The following is a 19,978-nucleotide window of genomic DNA, read 5'->3' on the forward strand; positions in this document are numbered from 1 at the left end:
GAAGCTTTCCGTAAATAATATACCGCATGCTTTTTACTGATAGACATTTTATTATTTATAATAAACCTCAACCAATCGTAACTAAGCGAGCACGTTACTTTCACTTTCGCTTTGAGACCGCTATCTATATTAAGGGGCACGGAGCTCAGTTGGTTTGCACACAGACTCTTTCACCAAACAAAAAGCGCTGCATCGACTGCTACATTTGCCGAGGTAAGCGATTGATTTATAAGTAATAATAGCACACACACACACACACACACACACACACACACATATATATATATATATATATATATATATATATATATATATATATATATATATATATATATATATAACGATGTTATCATTTCAAATACATTCAGATTGTTCCGAAGAGTAAATTAGTTTCCATTCATGCATTATGGATTAGTGATATACTGTAATTACTGTGTTCATTTGCGTGACTCCTATATACACCAGGATACGATTATTCAACCAAACATTTATTTCAAGGATGCATGTCGCGTCTGCAGGATATATACTGCAAGTTACTAAATCTAGCAAAGATCAATAAGGACAAATAAATAAAAAGGACATTAAATATGACTATTCCACGCACACACTACAAGCCCAAAAAAATAATAATAATAAAAAATAATTATAATAAATCAAGCTTCACTTTGCCACACATTAATAGACTGGCAGGCAAGGCAGCAGTGAAACCATGAGCACTAGTGAATATAAAAAAAACTGCAGGGCTACTACTATTTGCAAAAATCGAATCAGCCTTAATTACTGACCAAAGTGTTTTCTATTTATTCTCAAGAAAATGAAAATTATTATTTTCACATTATGAACTGCATAAGAAAAAATGAATTGTAACCATGTTGTTATATTAATAAACATCACAGGATGTCTATCTACACATGCTGCTGCCAGCAGGTCAGTTCTAGATTTAGTTTAATAAAAGTAGTAGTAGTAGTAAAACAGACAATAGGCACAGTGGCACTGCTACACCGACCAGTACAGATGTTTATTAGTGCAAATGAATTGTCGCTATAATACTGTAATAAATACTGTACATGTAAACACTGATGCACTGGTGTAGTATAAACACAAACATACTTGGCAGTAAAACTCTTTCTGATTCTAATTCTTTCTGTTCCTCGCCACAATATTCAACCTTAAACAGTATCATACACATTAGTTACATAAATAAATGTTTTGGTCATCTAAAAGGATTAGAGACGCATTATAAACACCTTAATGGGGCTTTTTTTATTTTGTAGAAATTTTGTTTCCTTTATGACCTTTTTGGTTTTCCATAGTTTCACTTCCGCCCCGCACACATTGCACCTAGCGAGATCAGAGTCAGATAGAGAGAGCGGAAACACTGAACCCTGAAGTCTGAACCCGGGTCTGGCTGTGAATGATCCCAACTGCCCTGCAATCATATGTGAGTTACTACATCTGGTTTATCTCGTGTGTTACATGATGGTTCAGGACTGTATTGTTAGCGAGGTAACTTTTCCACTTTCTGGGTACATCACCGTGGCAACTGACTCTCTGTGCTGTTAACCGGCTCCGGGGCAAATATGAGATTACAGTGAGTGAGTAGTGAGTAAAACCCGCCTCCTGTCCAATCAGAGAGCTAGGAATTACTAGTACGTCACTCAAGGAATCTCTTGACGTTCGTGAAATGAACGTGTCTCCAAATCTATTTATAAAATGTTTTGTCCATCTTTGGCCCCACCAGCTTGTATACTAAGATGTCTACAATCAATAGGCAGAATCACTTGGACTCACTTGTGCCAACTCAAAAGTTCATGCTTGGTTCTTAATCTTCTACTTCTTTAAAAAAAGAAAAACACAGCTCATTAATGCCTCCACAACTATATTAGTTATAATTTTGTCCTGATTTGTACTCAACTTCTCGACTTTGAAAGGAAGAAAGAAAGGAGAAGGAGCCTGGACCTTGATGACCAGGACAATTCTCTCAGTGTGCAATTTGAAGTTGTAAGAAATATTATTAGAGCAGTTGATTATATGTAAAGCAATCAGACACCAAGGATAAGAATGACATAAATCTTTTAGCAAGGATCCTAACATACAACTGTGTAATGTTATCTGCTGCCAAGAGTGCCCAAGGAGGAGTCATGACGGCAGACATTACTTATAACAGTTAATTGATAGTTAATTTATTTACAGTTAATTAAAAACATTTTTACAGTAATCATTTTAGCTATAATTATACATTTCAATTTCTTTTGAGGAATTTGTTATTGTTGTTTGTACTTTCACTATTAAATACACAGTCTTGACCTGATCCATCTTAGAATAGCATTTAAAAATAGCATTTAAGCCAGTGTAAAAATTGCTGTATTAAAAATGAATGCACATAGGATTTGATCAGAAAAGCCTAGAACAACTTTCATCCAGGTCGCAAGGACCACATGAGTCGCCCGCGGGCTTTTTCTAAAAAATAGTTCACTATAGATGCAGCTCACTGGTAAGTGGTGCTAATTTTTGTTGTTGCTATTCTTTTTTAAATCTGTCACAAATAGACCAAGGTCGGAAACCGGAGTATGGCTAAACAACTTTCCTTTATTTAGTCTGAACATATACAAGGCAGAGTCGAGGAGAAGTATGAACTGGAGAGCGGGTATAATCCCTAATGCGGGTATAATTTGTAATGCAGGTAGTCAAGGGATGATCGGCAATGTGTACCGTTAAAGGCAAACCTATCTTGAGCGCTTCCTCTGGAGCATGGAGCATGGAGGTCCGGTAGATCTCTCATGGCAACAAGTAGATACGACAGTGAGTGAGGTGAAATCGGGAGCTTATAAAGGGGAACGGTAATGGGAACAGGTGTAGGTGATTAGAGCAGGGCGAGGCTGAGAGAGAGAGTTAGAGCCTTGGAGGGAGGTGTGGCTGGTGGTTCCCTGACAAAATCACACTTGCATTGGTGTGAATTTAAAAATGACAATATTAAAATATAGATGACTAGATATAGATGAATATAATTAATTATTAATAATAACACATAATTAAAGTTAAATTGAGCAAATTTGTTATTTTAGAAGTGTGTATCAAACTGGTAGCACATTAATCGGTACCCAAGAAGTAACTCTCAGTTCCAAAAAGGTTGGTGACCCCTGGCCTAGATTATTATATAGCAACTATGTTTTTCCAGAAATATGCAGCAATGGGTGTGACAATGAAGAGGTATGTAGCCAAACTGGCTTCATGGGTGCAGACACCATTTCCACTGTATCCTTCAGGGCAATTCATGTGCAGTATTAAAATTTATCAACTGCAATTTTATTTATCATTAATTCACATATAAGTTCATATGGTTTATATTATTTGTTATATTATTTAAAAAAACATTTATGTGTATTATATGTTTTTGTACATTTATATATTTTACATATTTGACCATGACTCTATATTTTCACACTTTTCCTTCCTTGGAGCACTTTTGGTAGATTGGTGTTGTATTGGAATCAAAAATTATTTTCATGTGTTGTTTTGCAGTGAGGTTCAGATGTCCAAAGCCATGGAAGGGCCAGTATGCCTCATTAGCAGCGATTCTGAAGGACGCCTATGTATTGTAAAGGAATCTAAAGAGATACTGGAGGGGATCACTCAACCAGTTATTGTAGTGTCTGTGGTGGGACTTTACCGCACAGGAAAGTCTTACCTCATGAACCGCCTAGCAGGACAACAAACCGGTAAGAATTAAAATGTGAATTATAGAATAATACATCTGACAGGATAATTTACCCTAAAATGTTCACATACTTCTTTTTATAACCTTGTGTTTACATTAACAGAAAGTTGCCAGAAAACTTGTGCAGTGACTGTTTTAGCAGTTTCTGCAACGCTAAGTAAATTCCAAACAGTGTAAAAAAAAAATTAATAAATAAAAAATAAAAAACAACTACAGGATACCAGGTTTGGTCCTAATATGTTGCATGTTTAGCCTTTGTCCTGTGTGAGTAAATCTTGAATTCTGTAATAAGTGAATTATGGACTACAATTTAGATTAAAAGAGGAGCTTTTTTTTCCTTGCTCCTTGTGCCTGCCAATCACTTTGGGAAAATGTAATAATGTTTTTTTATTTATCTAGGATCTCTTTCTAATTTGTTCTATGACAATTGGGTTTGTGTGAAAGAAAAATCACATTATTTTGCTGTTTTGATGTAAAAATTAGGTGCACATTAGCTAACAGGTGTGATAAAGAGATTAGAAATCAAGTTTAAATAGCTCAGCGCTTGTTTTTAAACTGAAAATGGGACCAAGAGACACAACAACAAGTGTCTCTATTAAATAATACAAATAATACACTGTCAGGGGCAGAGAACAAAGTAGGATACTGAAAGCATATAGCAAAGTCATTGTTTGGAGTTTATTTGATAAAAATTTTGCTGAAGTAAAATGCAATCGATGCTTCTTACTATAAGTTGTATAAACTGTACAACTCACAATGAACAACTGTTTAATAATGAACGCAAGAGCATTTCCACTCTAACAGTGTAAAAAAAACTAAAGGGTTTGGGACTAAACAGATGTGTTTAGAAACCACTTATCAGTGAGTCTAATCAGGAAAAAAAATATATAGGGGCCATAAGGGTTGGACTCTGGAGCAATGGTAAAAGACCATGTGGTCTGATTAGTACAGATTTACACTGTTTCAAAGTAATTGGTATATTAGGATAAGAAGACATTACTGAAGATAAAGTGATGCACCTATTCTGAATAGTGTCTATTGTACAAGCTTGTGTAGCCAGTTTTTTGAATGAATGTTGCTTTATTTGGTCAGGTCTAGTTTTAGCAATGTTATGTTTAGCCACAAATTGAGGTTAGCTGACTAACTAATGGCCATGGCCAGGTTTATCCATCGATAGATTTTTTTTCTTCTATGATCGCGTTGGCATATTCCAAGATGCCAATGCCAGGATTCTTCATGCTCAAATTGTGAAAGAGTGGGAAAAGTATTGGAACCTGACTTTTTTACCCCAAATGTTGTTATATTCCAAACTGTTACCATAAAGTTCACACAATGGTATAGGATGCCTTTGGTTGTGGTCCCTTTATTGGAACTAGGAGTCCCAAGCTTGTTTCACCATGATAATGCCCCAGTGCACAACGCCAGCTCCATGTACATACTATAGAACCTTATTGAACACCTTTGGGATAAATTGGAACTACTGTACCCCAGGGCTCCTCACCCTACATCAGTACCTGACATTACTGATACCCTTGTGGCTGAATGAACAGAAATTTCAACAACCACACTACACAAGCCATATACTTCCTGTCAGCCCAAACCAGCATAGTCATTTTTTTCTGATTGTTCATTAACAAGGCATTTCTGATTGCAGAAATTCCCCTCATTGGATTTGTAATAAAAATGGAAATTCTTGTAATTATTGTGTGTGAAATATTTCTGTGATCATTTTAGGCTTTGCTCTGGGCAGCACTATAGAGTCAAAAACTAAAGGCATCTGGATGTGGTGTGTTCCACACCCCATTAAACAAGGACATACTCTTGTGCTACTGGACACTGAGGGACTCGGGGATGTGCACAAGGTATGTTTATCATCTTAATTGCACAACAATACCACCACCATCCGCTGTGACAAGACTGGGCCTCATTTTTAAAACTGGATTTATGAGTTTTTCGTATGAGTTTTTACACATAAATGGTAATCCTGTATATTCAAATATATCTGTGTAAATATATATGTATATATGCAGTATATAGAATGATTGGATCTACTGATGGTTGAAGAAAAAGAACCAGATTTATAGAGTTTGATGAGCTGTGACAAAATAATTAAAGCACACCAATAACCTTTAAAATTACTTTTTAGGGTGATGAAAAGCATGACACATGGATCTTCTGCCTGGCTGTCCTGCTCAGTAGCACTCTGGTCTACAACAGTCTGGGAGTTATTGACAACAATGCACTTGAAAAGCTACAGTATCCTTTAGTGAATACCACGCATACAGTACACAATCACACGATAATGCCGTTTTCTTGAGCAATGCACCCTGCAGCTATGTGACAGAACTGACTGAGAACATTAGAGTAAAAGCAACGAAAAGTAGGGACCATGATGACTCAGCAGAATTTATGCGAGTTTTTCCTTCCTTCATCTGGACTGTACGAGACTTCACACTAAGGCTGGAGAAGGAAGGCAGGGCCATCACAGCTGATGAATATCTGGAAGGTGCTTTGGAGCTTAAAGCTGGTGAGCAAAGATAGGTGCTATGGTTTCAAACATCTTTGAATCAATAGTCATTTCTAAAGGATAAGATATTGACCTGCTATAATTTTATGTAGGTAATTTATTTACCTTATTTTGGAGCAAGGAAAGGAGATGTGTAGGAGAAATGAAGTAAGGCCACGAACATTGGCAGTGGGTTTCAAGTGTTTTATTATGGTGTGGATGGAAAGAGAAATGGTGTAGGAGTGATCCTGAAGGAAGAGTACAGTAAGAGTGTAGTGGAGTTGAAGAAAGTTTCTGATAGGGTGATAAACGTGAAGCTGGAAGTTGAAGGGGTGATGATAAATGTCATCGGTGCTTATGCTCCTCAAGTGGGTTGTGAGATGGAGAAGAAGAAAAAATTCTGGCGTGAGTTAGATAAAGTGGTAGAAGTTGTACCTAGGAATGAATGATTGGTGATCGGGACAGACTTTAATGGGCATGTAGGTGAAGGGAACAGAGGTGATGAGGAGGTGATGGGTAGGTATGGCCTTAAGGAGAGGAATGTGGAAGGGCAGATGGTGGTAGATGTTGCTAAAAGGATGGAAAAAGCAGTTTTGAAAACACATTTTAATAAGAAGGAGGAGCATAGGGGGACGTATAAGAGTGGAGGAAGGTGCATACAGGTGGACAACATTTTATGCAGTAGATGCAACCTGAAGAAGATTGGAGACTGTAAGGTGTTGACAGGGGACAGTGTAGCTAGACAACATCAGATGGGGGTCTGTAGGATGACTTTGGAAGTAAAGAAGAAGAGGAGATTGATAACCGAAAGAAGAATAAGATGGTGGAAACTAAAGGAGGAAGACTGTAGTGTGAAATTCAGGGAAGAGGTCAGACAGGTACTTGGTGGTGGTGAAGAGGTGCTAGATGATTGGGCAACTACTGCAAAATTGATAAGGGAGACAGCTAGAAAGGTACTTTGTGTGACATCTGGAAATAGATAGGAAGACAAAGAGACATGGTGGTGGAATGAGGAAGTGCAGGAGAGCATAAGGAGAAAGAGAATTGGGATCAGCAGAGAGATGAGAAAAGTAGGCTGGAGTACAAGGAGATACGGCAGCAGGTAAAGAGGGATGTGGCAAAAGCAAAGGCAAAGGAATATGAGGAGCTGTATTTGAAGTTGGACACTAAGGAAGGAGAAAAGGATTTGTACCAACTGGCCAAAAAATTTACCTTTAAATCTAACTATTTACATTTCGGCATTCACTAATGATGAACAGACATAATAATTGAAATGTTTGTCAGTTTTGTGAGCAAAATCATCAAATGTTGTTACAAATACTGTACATAAATAATCAGATTTTAAAACATAAATAGCAACGGTCTACATTGCAGTTAAGCTTTTTATGTTTATGTTAATTCTATGCTGTTTTATCTAACTAAAAAGTATATTTTTCCATGGGATGAATAAAGTGATCTATTGAATATTTATATTTAGTATTTCTAAACCCTACTAATATTAGTATTGACTAAATCCAAGGTGCTTTACTCTTAGGGGACAGAAAATGACACATTTTTTTCTTTCCAAAATGTTTGTGATTAAAACTACCTCATGCTAACTTAGATGTTAAAATGAATGGAAGAAGCAGATTTTTTGAACATGTCTACACCTTTGTATAATGTATACCTTAATGTACAAATTAATTTTAAACCTTTTTCAATTTCTAGGTAATTCATCAAAAGTTGAGAAGTTCAACCTGCCCAGGCGGTGTTTGCGTCACTTTTTCGCAGAACGGCGATGTTTTGTATTCCCACGGCCAGCTGGAGATAGTGAACTGTCAAGGATGGAGGAGTTGTCCGACACAGATCTTGACGAACGATTTCTGCTTCGTGCTGAGGAGTTCTGCAGCTATGTGTTTAGAAATACCAAACCAAAAACCTTAACAGGAGGCCGGGTGCTCAGTGGCAGTGGTCAGTAAACACCAATTCTAACAGCAATCTGTATAAAAAGCACATTTTTTTGTTATGTTGTGAATGTTTGTTTCTAAAATGTGAGTATGTTTTGTTTGTTTTGTCAGCTCTGGGCAGTCTGGCTGAGGTTTATGTGGAGGCAATTTGCAGTGGCCAGATTCCTTGTCTGGAAAATGCAGTGAATACTTTGGCTGAGATCCAGAATAAACAGGCAGTAGAACAGGGCTTGCAGGCTTACCAGAGTCAGCTGTTTGAGTTAGTGTGCTTTCCACTTGACCCATCTGAGCTATCAGACATCCACAGAAAAGCAGAGACAGCAGCTATTGATGTTTTTATCAGGACTTCCTTCAATGACACTGAGCAAAAAGCACAGCTGAAGCTTATGGTACCTTACAAACATAAAGCATACATGCAGTACACACACAAATACATACAGAACAGTTAAAGTAGTCTGTAAACACCCCCCCCCCTCTTTCTTTCACTCTCTCTCTCTCACACACTATCCTATTCAAGGAAGAGATTCAGGTTGTGTATCAGGATCTGTGTGGTCAGAATCGTGAGGAATGTTTGAATGCTTGTAAGCTGGAGCTGAAACGAGTGTTTACTCCTCTGGAGGAGGCTATAGGTGACGGCTCCTTTATGCGCCCTGGAGGATACAGACAGTACCGTGATCAACTACAGAGCTTAACAAATGAATACAAAGCACGCACACACAAACAGATGATGGTATGACTTCTAATACAGTCTCTTTCTCATTTGAGCAAAAATAGAAAAATGTGAATAATTATTTAAGCAATGCATGAGGAAAGTCTCTCTGTGTGTGTGTGTGTGTGTGTGTGGGGGGTTGTTGTGTGTGTGTGTGTTTTACAGAGTGAGGAAGTGTTGAGCCAGTTTCTGAATGAGAAGGAGAAGTTTGGGGAGAATATTCTTTTAGCTGATCAGTGCCTCACAGATGCAGAGCAAAACAAAGAGGGTACAAACACACACACACACACAAACACATGCCTCATGTTGTGATTATGCTGACTGCACGTTTTAGTGCAAAAAATACACACACTAAACAGGTCTAAACCAGACTTATAGCACAAAATTTGGCCCACTAGGGTTTCATTTGGTCCAAGTGCTGCCACTGCTGCTAATATAAGTTTTATATTACTTTGTATATATTTGCCCATTTAGATTCATTTAATTAGTGCTTTTCTTTGCAATTTCTCCTACAACACCAATTTAGCAATCAACACCAAATTTTGGATATATCTTGTGCACAAAAGAATGTAGCGATTGACTCTTTGCAGCATATGCCAGTTACAATAATATGCAAAAATTCTTATATCTAACCGTCATTATTGCTACTCATCCTAGTTTTGTCCAATCCTTATCAGATTTGGTTCATGTCATATTGACACCCTGCCGTCCATTTGTTCATGTATATTTTTTCTGCTTCGGTCAGAGAGTTCCACTATTGTTTGTGGTCAAATACCAGTCTCTTCTGAATTCTTTTTGGCAAACGTTTTTACTTTACAGTTACAATTATTATTATTATTTTATCAGTGTTTGTTCGGTAAAATAATTGTTTTTCAGATTACTGAATGTATGATAAACAGATATTCAGTGATATCAGATAGATGTCCATTCTAACATACTAATATATAGAACTATAACTAATATAGTGTTTATGTACATATTTGTTTATGTGCTTCTCAGTGGAGAGATTGCGAAGGGAGATTTTGGAGCAGAAGAACAAATCATTACAGGAAATGAAGGAACTTCAGGAGCAGGCTTTAAAGGACCAGCAGAATACCTATGAACAGCACATGAACCAGCTGCTGGAACGCTTGGAGAAAGAAAGGGAGAGGGCAAAGGAAGACAACGAACGAGTGCTAAACGCTAAAGTAAAAGTAAGTTATAATAGACATCAGCATTATCAGAATACAACTTTAACTGCCTCTTTTTCTTAAAATTTTAATTTTCATTGCAAACCTTAATAGTTCTGTTGTTTGTTTGTTTTTTATTTTCTACACTAGGTTCTTTATCACAAACAAAAAGTTGACAGAGCAAAGTTGAATGAAAATAAAAAGGCATTCATAAATATAAAACAAAATGTATGTCGGTTGAAAATATAAAAATGTAGTGAAAGTAAGTGCTAGTTAATTAGAAAACAGGTGAAATGGGGTTTTTAAATAGGGAATGTTTGGATTTTTATAAAGTGGCTTCAGTGTAGTCAACAAAATGTCCTCAGTGGGGCACTGTTCAGTTAAGATTGTGCTGAATGAGAAGTGGTTTGTCATCTGCCTCTCCAAAGATCATGGATGCAGATTCATTGAGATTTAGCAGGGAGTTTACTGAATCACCAGCCATGCCTTCAGTTGAATCACCTTGGGCAAGGATAGGTATAATCAAAAAAAGCACAAGCAGATATGTAGGAGTAAACCACAGAAGAATCGTGAATAAAGTAAATGGCCACATTTTTTGAGGAATAGAAAATATAAATAATTAAATCAATAATGTATGTGTTTATTCAGATTTCTTTGTGTGTGCATGTGTGTTACAGGAACAAAAGGCTCTGTTAGAAAAAGAATTTGCAGAGAGAGCGGATCAAATGAATAAAGAGATTGAAAGTCTGAAAGAAGAGATGAAGAGCGAGGACGAGTCAAATCGGTCTACACTCAGTAAGATAGTAGATGGTGTAGGCATTGCAGCAAGTCTGTTCCTTCCTGGCTTCATCCCAAAAGCTGCTGGTTTTGGCATATCTTTTCTTTCACGATATATTTAATAATTATTTTTTTAACACTGTGCTGCACACAATTCTGATTATTTGCTGTCCAATTTTAAACTAGGAAAATTTGTTTGCAGCTTTTTTTTACTTTAGCTTTTTTTTGTGGTCTGTTTAGACAAACAGATCAAAGTGGCAAAAGTAATCGTGAATATAGTGGCACAAGAGCTCTCAGATGTGTGTTTGTTCAATTCTTACTCATTTTTAGCTTTTTTGAGCTTGGCTCATTTATTGTCCAGCAGTATATATTATCATCCCATCATATGGGTGCTTCAAATCTGCCCAAAATACTTGATTGTTAATTGTTAGGTTGCTGAGCATATTTGTAACTCTTTTTTTATGCAGTGCTTGTTTACTATTTACAAAATAAATTCCAGTTTTATTTCTAAATTATTTTTCAGCCTAATCTATTCCTAAGATCTTGTTCTGGGAAATGGAGAAAAAGTATAAGAATAATTATCATAAATAAGTAATTATTCTTACTAACAATTCTTACGATACTCTGGACACACAACATTGTTAAAATCTTTCTGTCCTCATGTCTTTTCCTTTAATCCACGGTTTTTATTGACCAAGAGCCATTTTACTGTTGACATATTGATATACCTTTTTTTCTTATTAATTCATTTCCAATTAATTTATACTATTTCTTTATACTCTATTTACACTTTATTTACTCTACTTCTGGTATTCTGGTTTACTGTGATCTGGTCTGATGGTAATTTGAATTAATGTTGGGTACTAAAGTACATTTTATTAACTTTACTAAATTCATTACAGATTTTCCATTCAGATTACCTTGATTCATAATCATGAAGGCACAAATTTTATGATAATGATTCAGGCTTTTTGTCAGTTACAAAATAAATGCCTTTATTGATTGTCTGAATTCTCATATTACTATAGTTAATAAATGTACTTACTAATATTCAATATGTATACAACAAAAACAATTCCCCCATTTGCATTATTTTATTATTATGCAAAATGAAACATTCATATGTCGACTATCTTCTTACTTTTTTTTTTAGTTTTTTTAGTTTTAGGAAATCACCGAAAAAGTACATTAACAATACGCAATATATTAAATAAAATAAGTTATAATAATAAGTTATAAATCATACTAGACGACAGGAAACACAATTTACAAATACATTAAATTACACATTTTCAATGTAATTCCAATACGAAACTATTAATTACAGCTTGTGTGCATTATTAAACTTTTCCCTGGTTTCATAACCTCTTTATCACAGTAAATCTGCTTTGGGACAAGGTATATTATTAAAAGCGATATAAATGAATTAATAAATCTACAGAATGTATAGAATATGATAATTATGTATTGTAAAAAAAATATATATTATACCTGCAAATAAATTGCGTTCTTTCAGTGCAAAACTGAATGTTTCCTGTAGCCAAATGCACTCACATGTCCTTAGAACTCTATAAGCTACAAGTAAATATGGAAAAACTAAAACTGCAAGAAAAGCATACAATATTAAACAGCAATGAGTCAGATACATGATAAAATTATCTATAGCTCATCAGATATATTCTTCTGCTGTGTGTTATCGGATTCTGGATGGAAGACGACTCCATCATTCTCTCTCCAGCTAAGGGTGTAATTGATCATTTTCTTTTTTTCCAACTTTCCTTCAAACTACAAGGAAAATACAATCAAGTCTTACATTATGTATTACAAAACATCATTTGACATTTCAAACCATTTTGATCAGGGTATGTAGTGTACAGCAACTTGCTTACCAACTTCTTAAAGGACATAATTCTAATAAATACAGGAATTATAAATGCATATTGTTACACATTCTATTCTACAGTCTTGCAGACAATACACAAAGGTTGTGTAATTACAGTGTTAGTAATATAATCACTAACTGAACTTTTCTCTACAATACTCTATTCTCTAGGCTCTTACTGTATAACTGAGAGGGAAAATAGATAAATAAAAGTGGGGTGCATTGTAACTCACCATCTTTAAAATGTTTGCTTTCATGGATGCGTCATTCAAATCTGTCATTTTTTGTGTTCTCACCTTAAGTTTTACTATTTGTATTTTCTTAGGTGTAGTAACTGTAAAGTCATAAAAAAAACAATGAATAATTCGAATTAAGGTGAGGCATGATAGATATGATACTCTACAACATTTATTGTTAACACATGCAAAACATTTATACTGACAATGACGGTTCTATTCAAGTGGCAGTGGACATTTATATCCAAGTGCACAGAAAATACACTTTTCTCTTAATAGTAGCAAAACACACAACTGACCTTTGTAACACACAAATGGCAACTTTCTGTCACAGAGTGAATCATCCCACATCCCGTTATCATTCATCTGCATGACAACGCAATTTGAGATGTTAAACAGGCTAAGTGGTTTTCCTTTTCCCCAGTATCGGAAAAAGGAAGTGGTCTCATCTGACCATCTCCAGTCATCTTTAAACAAGCCGATCCACAGGTAATCTCTGGGGACAAGGCTAAGGACCGCTTGCTGTTCAGATGCACTGTGGATGCCCGCCAAGTCAGTGTACCAATATCTGCAATAATCCTGAGCTTCTCTCCAAATTAATTTGTATGGTACCGAATAGAACTCCTGGTTGTAGTCTGCCCACATACAGACACAGGCACAGAGCAACATCAAGTAAATACATAATTCTGTAACGTGTAATCTGTGATATTTGGTTTTAAAAATAAATTGCAATGAAGTAAATTTGAGACCAAGCACAAGCCAGCATTCCAAAAAGGATGTACAAGGTGGCTTGAAATCCAATATGCCACAATTTATGGCAAAGCAAACAAAGAATCAGTTAATTGATCACTAACACTGTAAACAGTAAAACAAACATTTTATCGTTATGTAATTCCACTAAAATTTCATTTTATTAAACTTGTCATGTAATTATAAGTAATTCATGATGTAGCCAACACTTTTTTTTATTTTTTTTAATGTTGTATTAAAACTCTGTTATTTTAAAAAAATGCCACAGTATTAACTTGGAAACCTACCTAAGTATATTAAGATATATATACTTTTTTTTGTTGTAATAATGACATGTTTATGCATGTTTATGCCAAATAATTTGCCCACTCTGTTTTAACACGTAGACCTTGAAATACAAGACTTAAGTTACTTTATAAACCATGCAAACCTACTTTGAAAAAGATAGTGTGCTATTTAAAAAGTCTATTTTAACTCACCATCATAGCAGATAAATTGCTGTAAGGATATGCAGTTAAGAGAATACCAGTATCCATCTGGACTGATGGCTCCACAAGATTCATTTATAAACAATGTCTTTGTTCCCTGAAGCATAGTGTACTGCTGAACAGTGTAATTTCCCATAGACCAGCCCCAACGAGACCCCTCTCCCTTTTTCAGTCCAATCCACACATCACCAGTATAGAAAAAATCTACCTGCTTTATCAATGACTGCATCTCTCTCATGTTGTCTACAGTTGCCAAGTCAGTATGTTTTTCTCTGCAGTAGCTCTGAGCCTCTAGCCAGGTTTTAGCCGTGCTAACATAGAAGAAGTCTCGAGCAACAGGAGCAGATACACCAAACAAACTTGTAGTTTGTAAAACTGGATAAAAACACATATGGAAATTAAAGCTCACTCTCTGCAAAAAAAGACAATTAATGTCTAAAACATGCAACATGGATAAAAAATACAAGGGATTGAACCTACCTGGAAGAAGGCGTAATAAAAAAACAAGTTTGCTGATATTGTTTGTATTCATTTTTAATTTCAGTATCCTCTAGTTCTTAGTTTAAGTGTGTCGTTTTAAAAATGGGACTAGAACCCAGCCTGCCTTTACCGACTTTAAAGCTTTTTGTATGATTATTTTCACAGCTAATTAATACACATTTGCAAGTGAAAATGTTTCTGCAGACAGAGAGCTCTACATTTGCACAAATGAAACTTTAATTATTATTGAGTTATATACATTAAGTTTTATTATTATTTTGCTATGACAGCTGCTTACTGTAGATACTATATTACTTTTTAACAACTAAGAAAGAATTTTGAGATACTGACTGCAAAATGAAAACTGCCATCAACAGTAAGTGAAGAACAAAATGCACACACATTCTACCATTCTACCATTCTCGATTAAATTATCAGTACCAAATAGAATACAAAATAAGTCATCCAGCATTTTTGCAGAATATACTATAACCATTATATATTTTAAGAATGGTCCTGGCAGTTGTCAGGTAATGAACCTCAATAGTTTTTGCAATAAATGTGAGACACAAACAATTAATGTTGATTATGATTTTCCAAACGATCTCGAAACATAACACATTTTCATATTACAGGCATTTTGATTCAGGTTGAGAAGAGTAACATTTATATAAGTAAGCTGTGCATTGTGTTATCTTTTGCACTTTTGCATAGTTTTGTTTCAACACTGGCTTTGGCTGTACTGTATATGGTCAATTTAATTCAGTATGTAAAATAATTGAATTACTTACCTTAATGATCACAGCTAATGGGCGTAACAAAGAACCGTAAAATTGACTTTGAATTCATTTGTATTTCCAAATTTTGTACTAAATATTTATTTGCAATGCGTGTACTCAGCTTAGACTACTTTTCTGAATTTAACTATAGAGTTTTCAAAGTAATCAGGTAAAGTTAGTGTGCATTTAAAATAGTGCAGTTGAATCTGAAACTGAAGAGATTATTATGATAAACATTGTAATTTAAGTGTGATATAATTACTTGCTCAATAACCTATAAGCATACAAGAGAATTGCACAGCTCCATACAATGTTTTTATTTTATTTTATTCCAAATAAGCCTGAATTACACACAGGAGATTTTGATAATCTGAATGGAAAGCCTACAACGATCTGTAAAGCCGAAGACTACAAATTATTTCAGTGCATAAATATTGATGTAACCTTTAGATTTACCAAATACCTTCCTATAAGTGTGTGTTTACAATAGTACTCACTATAGCAAACTATTATTTAATACTACTCACCAAACCAATATAGGCTTTACATTTTTGTCTGCTTTGCTTATGTTTTTTACACATGGGTTTAAGTTAAAAAAAGAAAAGAAATGCTACTGCCTGTAGGTAAAATGCATTCAAATACCATACATGCACTCTAAAGTGCCATTGTTCTGCTATTTGCTTAATTATAATTTAATGTGACTGACCATTATAATCGCTTTGAATTAATTTCCCTTAATAATGTCAGAGAACATGGTACAACACATACACAAACACGCACACACACACACACACACACACACACACACACACACACACACACACACACACACACACATTCACTTTTTTTTTTTTTTAGCTTGTTTTACATAAAGATTTGCCTCATTTTACCTCATGTGAACAAAGTATTAGGGTTTCAGGGAATAAGCCAACTTGGCTAAAATATCAATGAGACAACGTTGATCCTGCAGCTTTCATATGGACTTTTATCGAGGTAATACTACCCTATGTCAGATCATGAATTATTTGATGGTAAAATAAATAAATAAAACAATAAAAAAATGATGAAATAGTTAGAGTTCAATAATAATCTGTTCAGAATTAAATGTGCCACCAAAAACTACCAACCATTCTCAGAAACCCTTTAAAAAATAAATGCGCTCGCCGAAAGAAATTCCAAATTGATTCAAAAAGACCTATATATATATATATATATATATATATATATATATATATATATATATATATATATATATATATATATATATATATATATTTGTAATCTAAACCCTTTCCTTAGTTTACCTGTATTGTCTCTAATTTGAATTATTTCTGTGTAATCTTCTGTTATTTGCTGATGAAAATTTAAGGATTCCACCTTGTACTTCTATAATGTCAATACACAACCCCAGTTGTGTTAACATCAGATTTAAGACTAAAAATAAACAATAACAAACTTGATTATGCTGAAAGATGAAAGAAATGTCGCTCATCTTATAAAATTTTGATGTCATTTGTCTCCTTCTTCCACACACTTCTTTAAGTAGTTTCAATAGATTTGTCCTAATGAAGACTGCAATGCATTTATTTGTTGTATGTATGTTGCTATAGATAGGGTTGTTGCTATACAGTATTTAGTGTGTATGTGCACTGTGTGCTCGTGTGTTACAGCAAAACCTACATTAAAAAAATTATTTTGTTAGCAGAAGGCCTTAATGACAGATAGAAATAGGCAGACAGCTCGATCTGCAGAAGCATTAAGCAAGTGATTTGCTTAAGGATGAAAAAGAGAACACCATTACAAGAAAGAAGACATTTCACACCTGCTTAGAGACTTATACCAAAGTGAGGTGATAACAGAAAAGGAGTAGCAGAAAAGTCATGATGAGAGCCCTGTACAGCAATGAGTTGAAAGAACCATATATTAAAAAGTGTGAAATATGGAGAGCTGTAAGAAGGAGGGAATGCAGTTAAAAGAACATAGATGACAGACAAAAAAAGAGACTTTTTGGGACTACAAAGGGTAATGTTTAGAAAACAAAAATCTACAGTAGCTAGAATAGATACAGTGAGGGAAATAAGTATTTGAACACCCTGCTATTTTGCAAGTTCTCCCACTTAGAAATCATGGAGGTGTCTGAAATTGTCATCGTAGGTGCATGTCCACTGTGAGAGACATAATCTAAAAAAAAAATCCAGAAATCACAATATATGATTTTTTTAACTATTTATTTGTATGATACAGCTGCAAATAAGTATTTGAACACCTGTCTATCAGCTAGAATTCTGACCCTCAAAGACCTGTTAGTCTGCCTTTAAAATGTCCACCTCCACTACATTTATTATCCTAAATTAGATGCACCTGTTTGAGGTCGTTAGCTGCATAAAGACACCTGTCCACCCCATACATTCAGTAAGAATCCAACTACTAACATGGCCAAGACCAAAGAGCTGTCCAAAGACACTAGAGACAAAATTGTACACCTCCACAAGGCTGGAAAGGGCTACGGGAAATTGCCAAGCAGCTTGGTGAAAAAGGTCCACTGTTGGAGCAATCATTAGAAAATGGAAGAAGCTAAACATGACTGTCAATCTCCCTCGGACTGGGGCTTCATGCAAGATCTCACCTCGTGGGGTCTCAATGATCCTAAGGAAGGTGAGAAATCAGCCCAGAACTACAGGAGGAGCTGGTCAATGACCTGAAAAGAGCTGGGACCACCGTTTCCAAGGTTACTGTTGGTAATACACTAAGGCGTCATGGTTTGAAATCATGCATGGCACGGAAGGTTACCCTGCTTAAACCAGCACATGTCCAGGCACGTCTTAACTTTGCCAATGACCATTTGGATGATCCAGAGGAGTCATGAGAGAAAGTCATGTGGTCAGATGAGACCAAAATAGAACTTTTGGGTCATAATTCCACTAAGCGTGTTTGGAGGAAGAAGAATGATGAGTACCATCCAAGAACACCATCCCTACTGTGAAGCATGGGGTGGTAGCATCATGCTTTGGGGTGTTTTCTGCACATGGGACAGGCGACTGCACTGTATTAAGGAGAGGATGACCTGGGCCATATATTGTGAGATTTTGGGAAACAACCTCCTTCCCTCAGTTAGAGCACTGAAGATGGGTCGAGGCTGGGTCTTCCAACATGACAATGACCGAAGCACACAGCCAGGATAACCAAGGAGTGGCTCTGTAAGAAGCATATCAAGGTTCTGGCATGGCCTAGCCAGTCTCAGACCTAAACCCAATAGAGAATCTTTGGAGGGAGCTCAAACTCCGTGTTTCTCAGCGACAGGCCAGAAACCTGACTGATCTAGAGAAGATCTGTGTGGAGGAGTGGGCCAAAATCCCTCCTGCAGTGTGTGCAAACCTGGTGAAAAACTACAGGAAACGTTTGACCTCTGTAATTGCAAACAAAGGCTACTGTACCAAATATTAACATTGACTTTCTCAGGTGTTCAAATACTTATTTGCAGCTGTATCATACAAATAAATAGTTAAAAAATCATATATTGTGATTTCTGGATTTTTTTTTAGATTATGTCTCTCACAGTGGACATGCACCTACAATGACAATTTCAGACCCCTTCATGATTTCTAAGTGGGAGAACTTGCAAAATAGCAGCGTGTTCAAATACTTATTTTCCTCACTGTATATAAGCAAGTCTATTTGAATGACAAGAATGAAAATGCAAATTTTTGCTTGCTTTTGTGGCTGAATGAGCATTATTTAGTATCATTACTATATCATAATAATTATAATCAATTGTTTTTTGGGAACTGTGTAACATGTGTTATTGTTGTATAAATTGTTTTGCCCTGAATTACCATGATCTGTCTTACTTCTTTACATACACTTTAAAAGTTTCTGTTTTGGAAGTAATTTTTCAGAAGTAATTCATTTGACAATAATAATAATAATAATAATAATAATAATAATATTATTATTATTATTATTATTATTATTATTATTATTATTATTATTATTATTATTATTATTATTGCAATAAAAAAATTTATGTCACTTTTATCAGCACACATTTGATCTACACAATGTGACCCCTCATATTACAGTGTGTCAGTTTTAATTATAATGAAGTGAACCGTTTTGTTAATTCACGGTCAGTATGTAGTTGTAGAGTATATAGAATATACAGTATGAAGAATTGGTCAGTAATAGTTTTTTTATACATTTTTTTTTTATACAGCTTAAGTTTGCAAGTCCTTAAAATCACCACCCTTATAAATCTTACATTCTTAATGCCACTAGAGGGCAGAATATGCCAACATATCGAATAATACAGAATCGGAATCTTTTATTTACCAGATGTACAATGATTTATTAATGTAGCATAAGTAAACTAAGCACAATCAAACAATGCAATATAACAATACACTTATAATCAAATAATCTCTGCTGTACATTGAAGATCACCGCAAATTAATACAAATTCTGATGAATTATATGATGATTATTCTGATGTATCACCTTTGTATTATGATGAAACATTTTTATGCTGTATTAAACTGTTT

At 35.1% G+C, this 19,978-nt stretch overlaps 1 protein-coding gene across 2 annotated transcripts; it reads left to right on the forward strand.

Annotated features, from left to right (window-relative positions):
* The first annotated feature begins 117 nt into the window (after positions 1-117).
* On the forward strand, positions 118-11,337 carry gbp2 (guanylate binding protein 2). Of its 2 annotated transcripts, XM_046876740.1 has the most exons (12): positions 118-213; positions 1,314-1,441; positions 3,523-3,719; positions 5,453-5,580; positions 5,865-5,974; positions 6,052-6,245; positions 7,932-8,174; positions 8,282-8,559; positions 8,688-8,900; positions 9,045-9,147; positions 9,879-10,072; positions 10,726-11,337. In XM_046876740.1, the coding sequence occupies exons 3-12, from the start codon at positions 3,533-3,535 to the stop codon at positions 10,945-10,947; spliced, it is 1,872 nt and encodes a 623-aa protein (XP_046732696.1). In that variant the 5' UTR covers positions 118-213; positions 1,314-1,441; positions 3,523-3,532; the 3' UTR covers positions 10,948-11,337. The 2 variants fall into 2 exon arrangements, with proteins under 2 accessions (XP_046732696.1, XP_046732697.1); XM_046876741.1 differs by lacking the exon at positions 1,314-1,441 and having other exon boundaries at positions 137-213.
* The last annotated feature ends 8,641 nt before the right edge of the window (positions 11,338-19,978 follow it).

The sequence above is a fragment of the Silurus meridionalis genome, chromosome 20 (assembly GCF_014805685.1).
Source record: "Silurus meridionalis isolate SWU-2019-XX chromosome 20, ASM1480568v1, whole genome shotgun sequence".
In the NCBI taxonomy this organism is placed as follows: Eukaryota; Metazoa; Chordata; class Actinopteri; order Siluriformes; family Siluridae; genus Silurus; species Silurus meridionalis.

Coding starts and splice junctions, on each gene's coding strand:
- gbp2 (XM_046876740.1), top strand. CDS start 3,533: ATGTCCAAAGCCATGGAAGGGCCAGTATGCCTCATTAGCAGCGATTCT. Junction 5,975..6,051: donor AATGCACTTGAAAAGCTACA/GTATCCTTTAGT, acceptor TGCACCCTGCAG/CTATGTGACAGAACTGACTG. Junction 6,246..7,931: donor TGCTTTGGAGCTTAAAGCTG/GTGAGCAAAGAT, acceptor TTCAATTTCTAG/GTAATTCATCAAAAGTTGAG.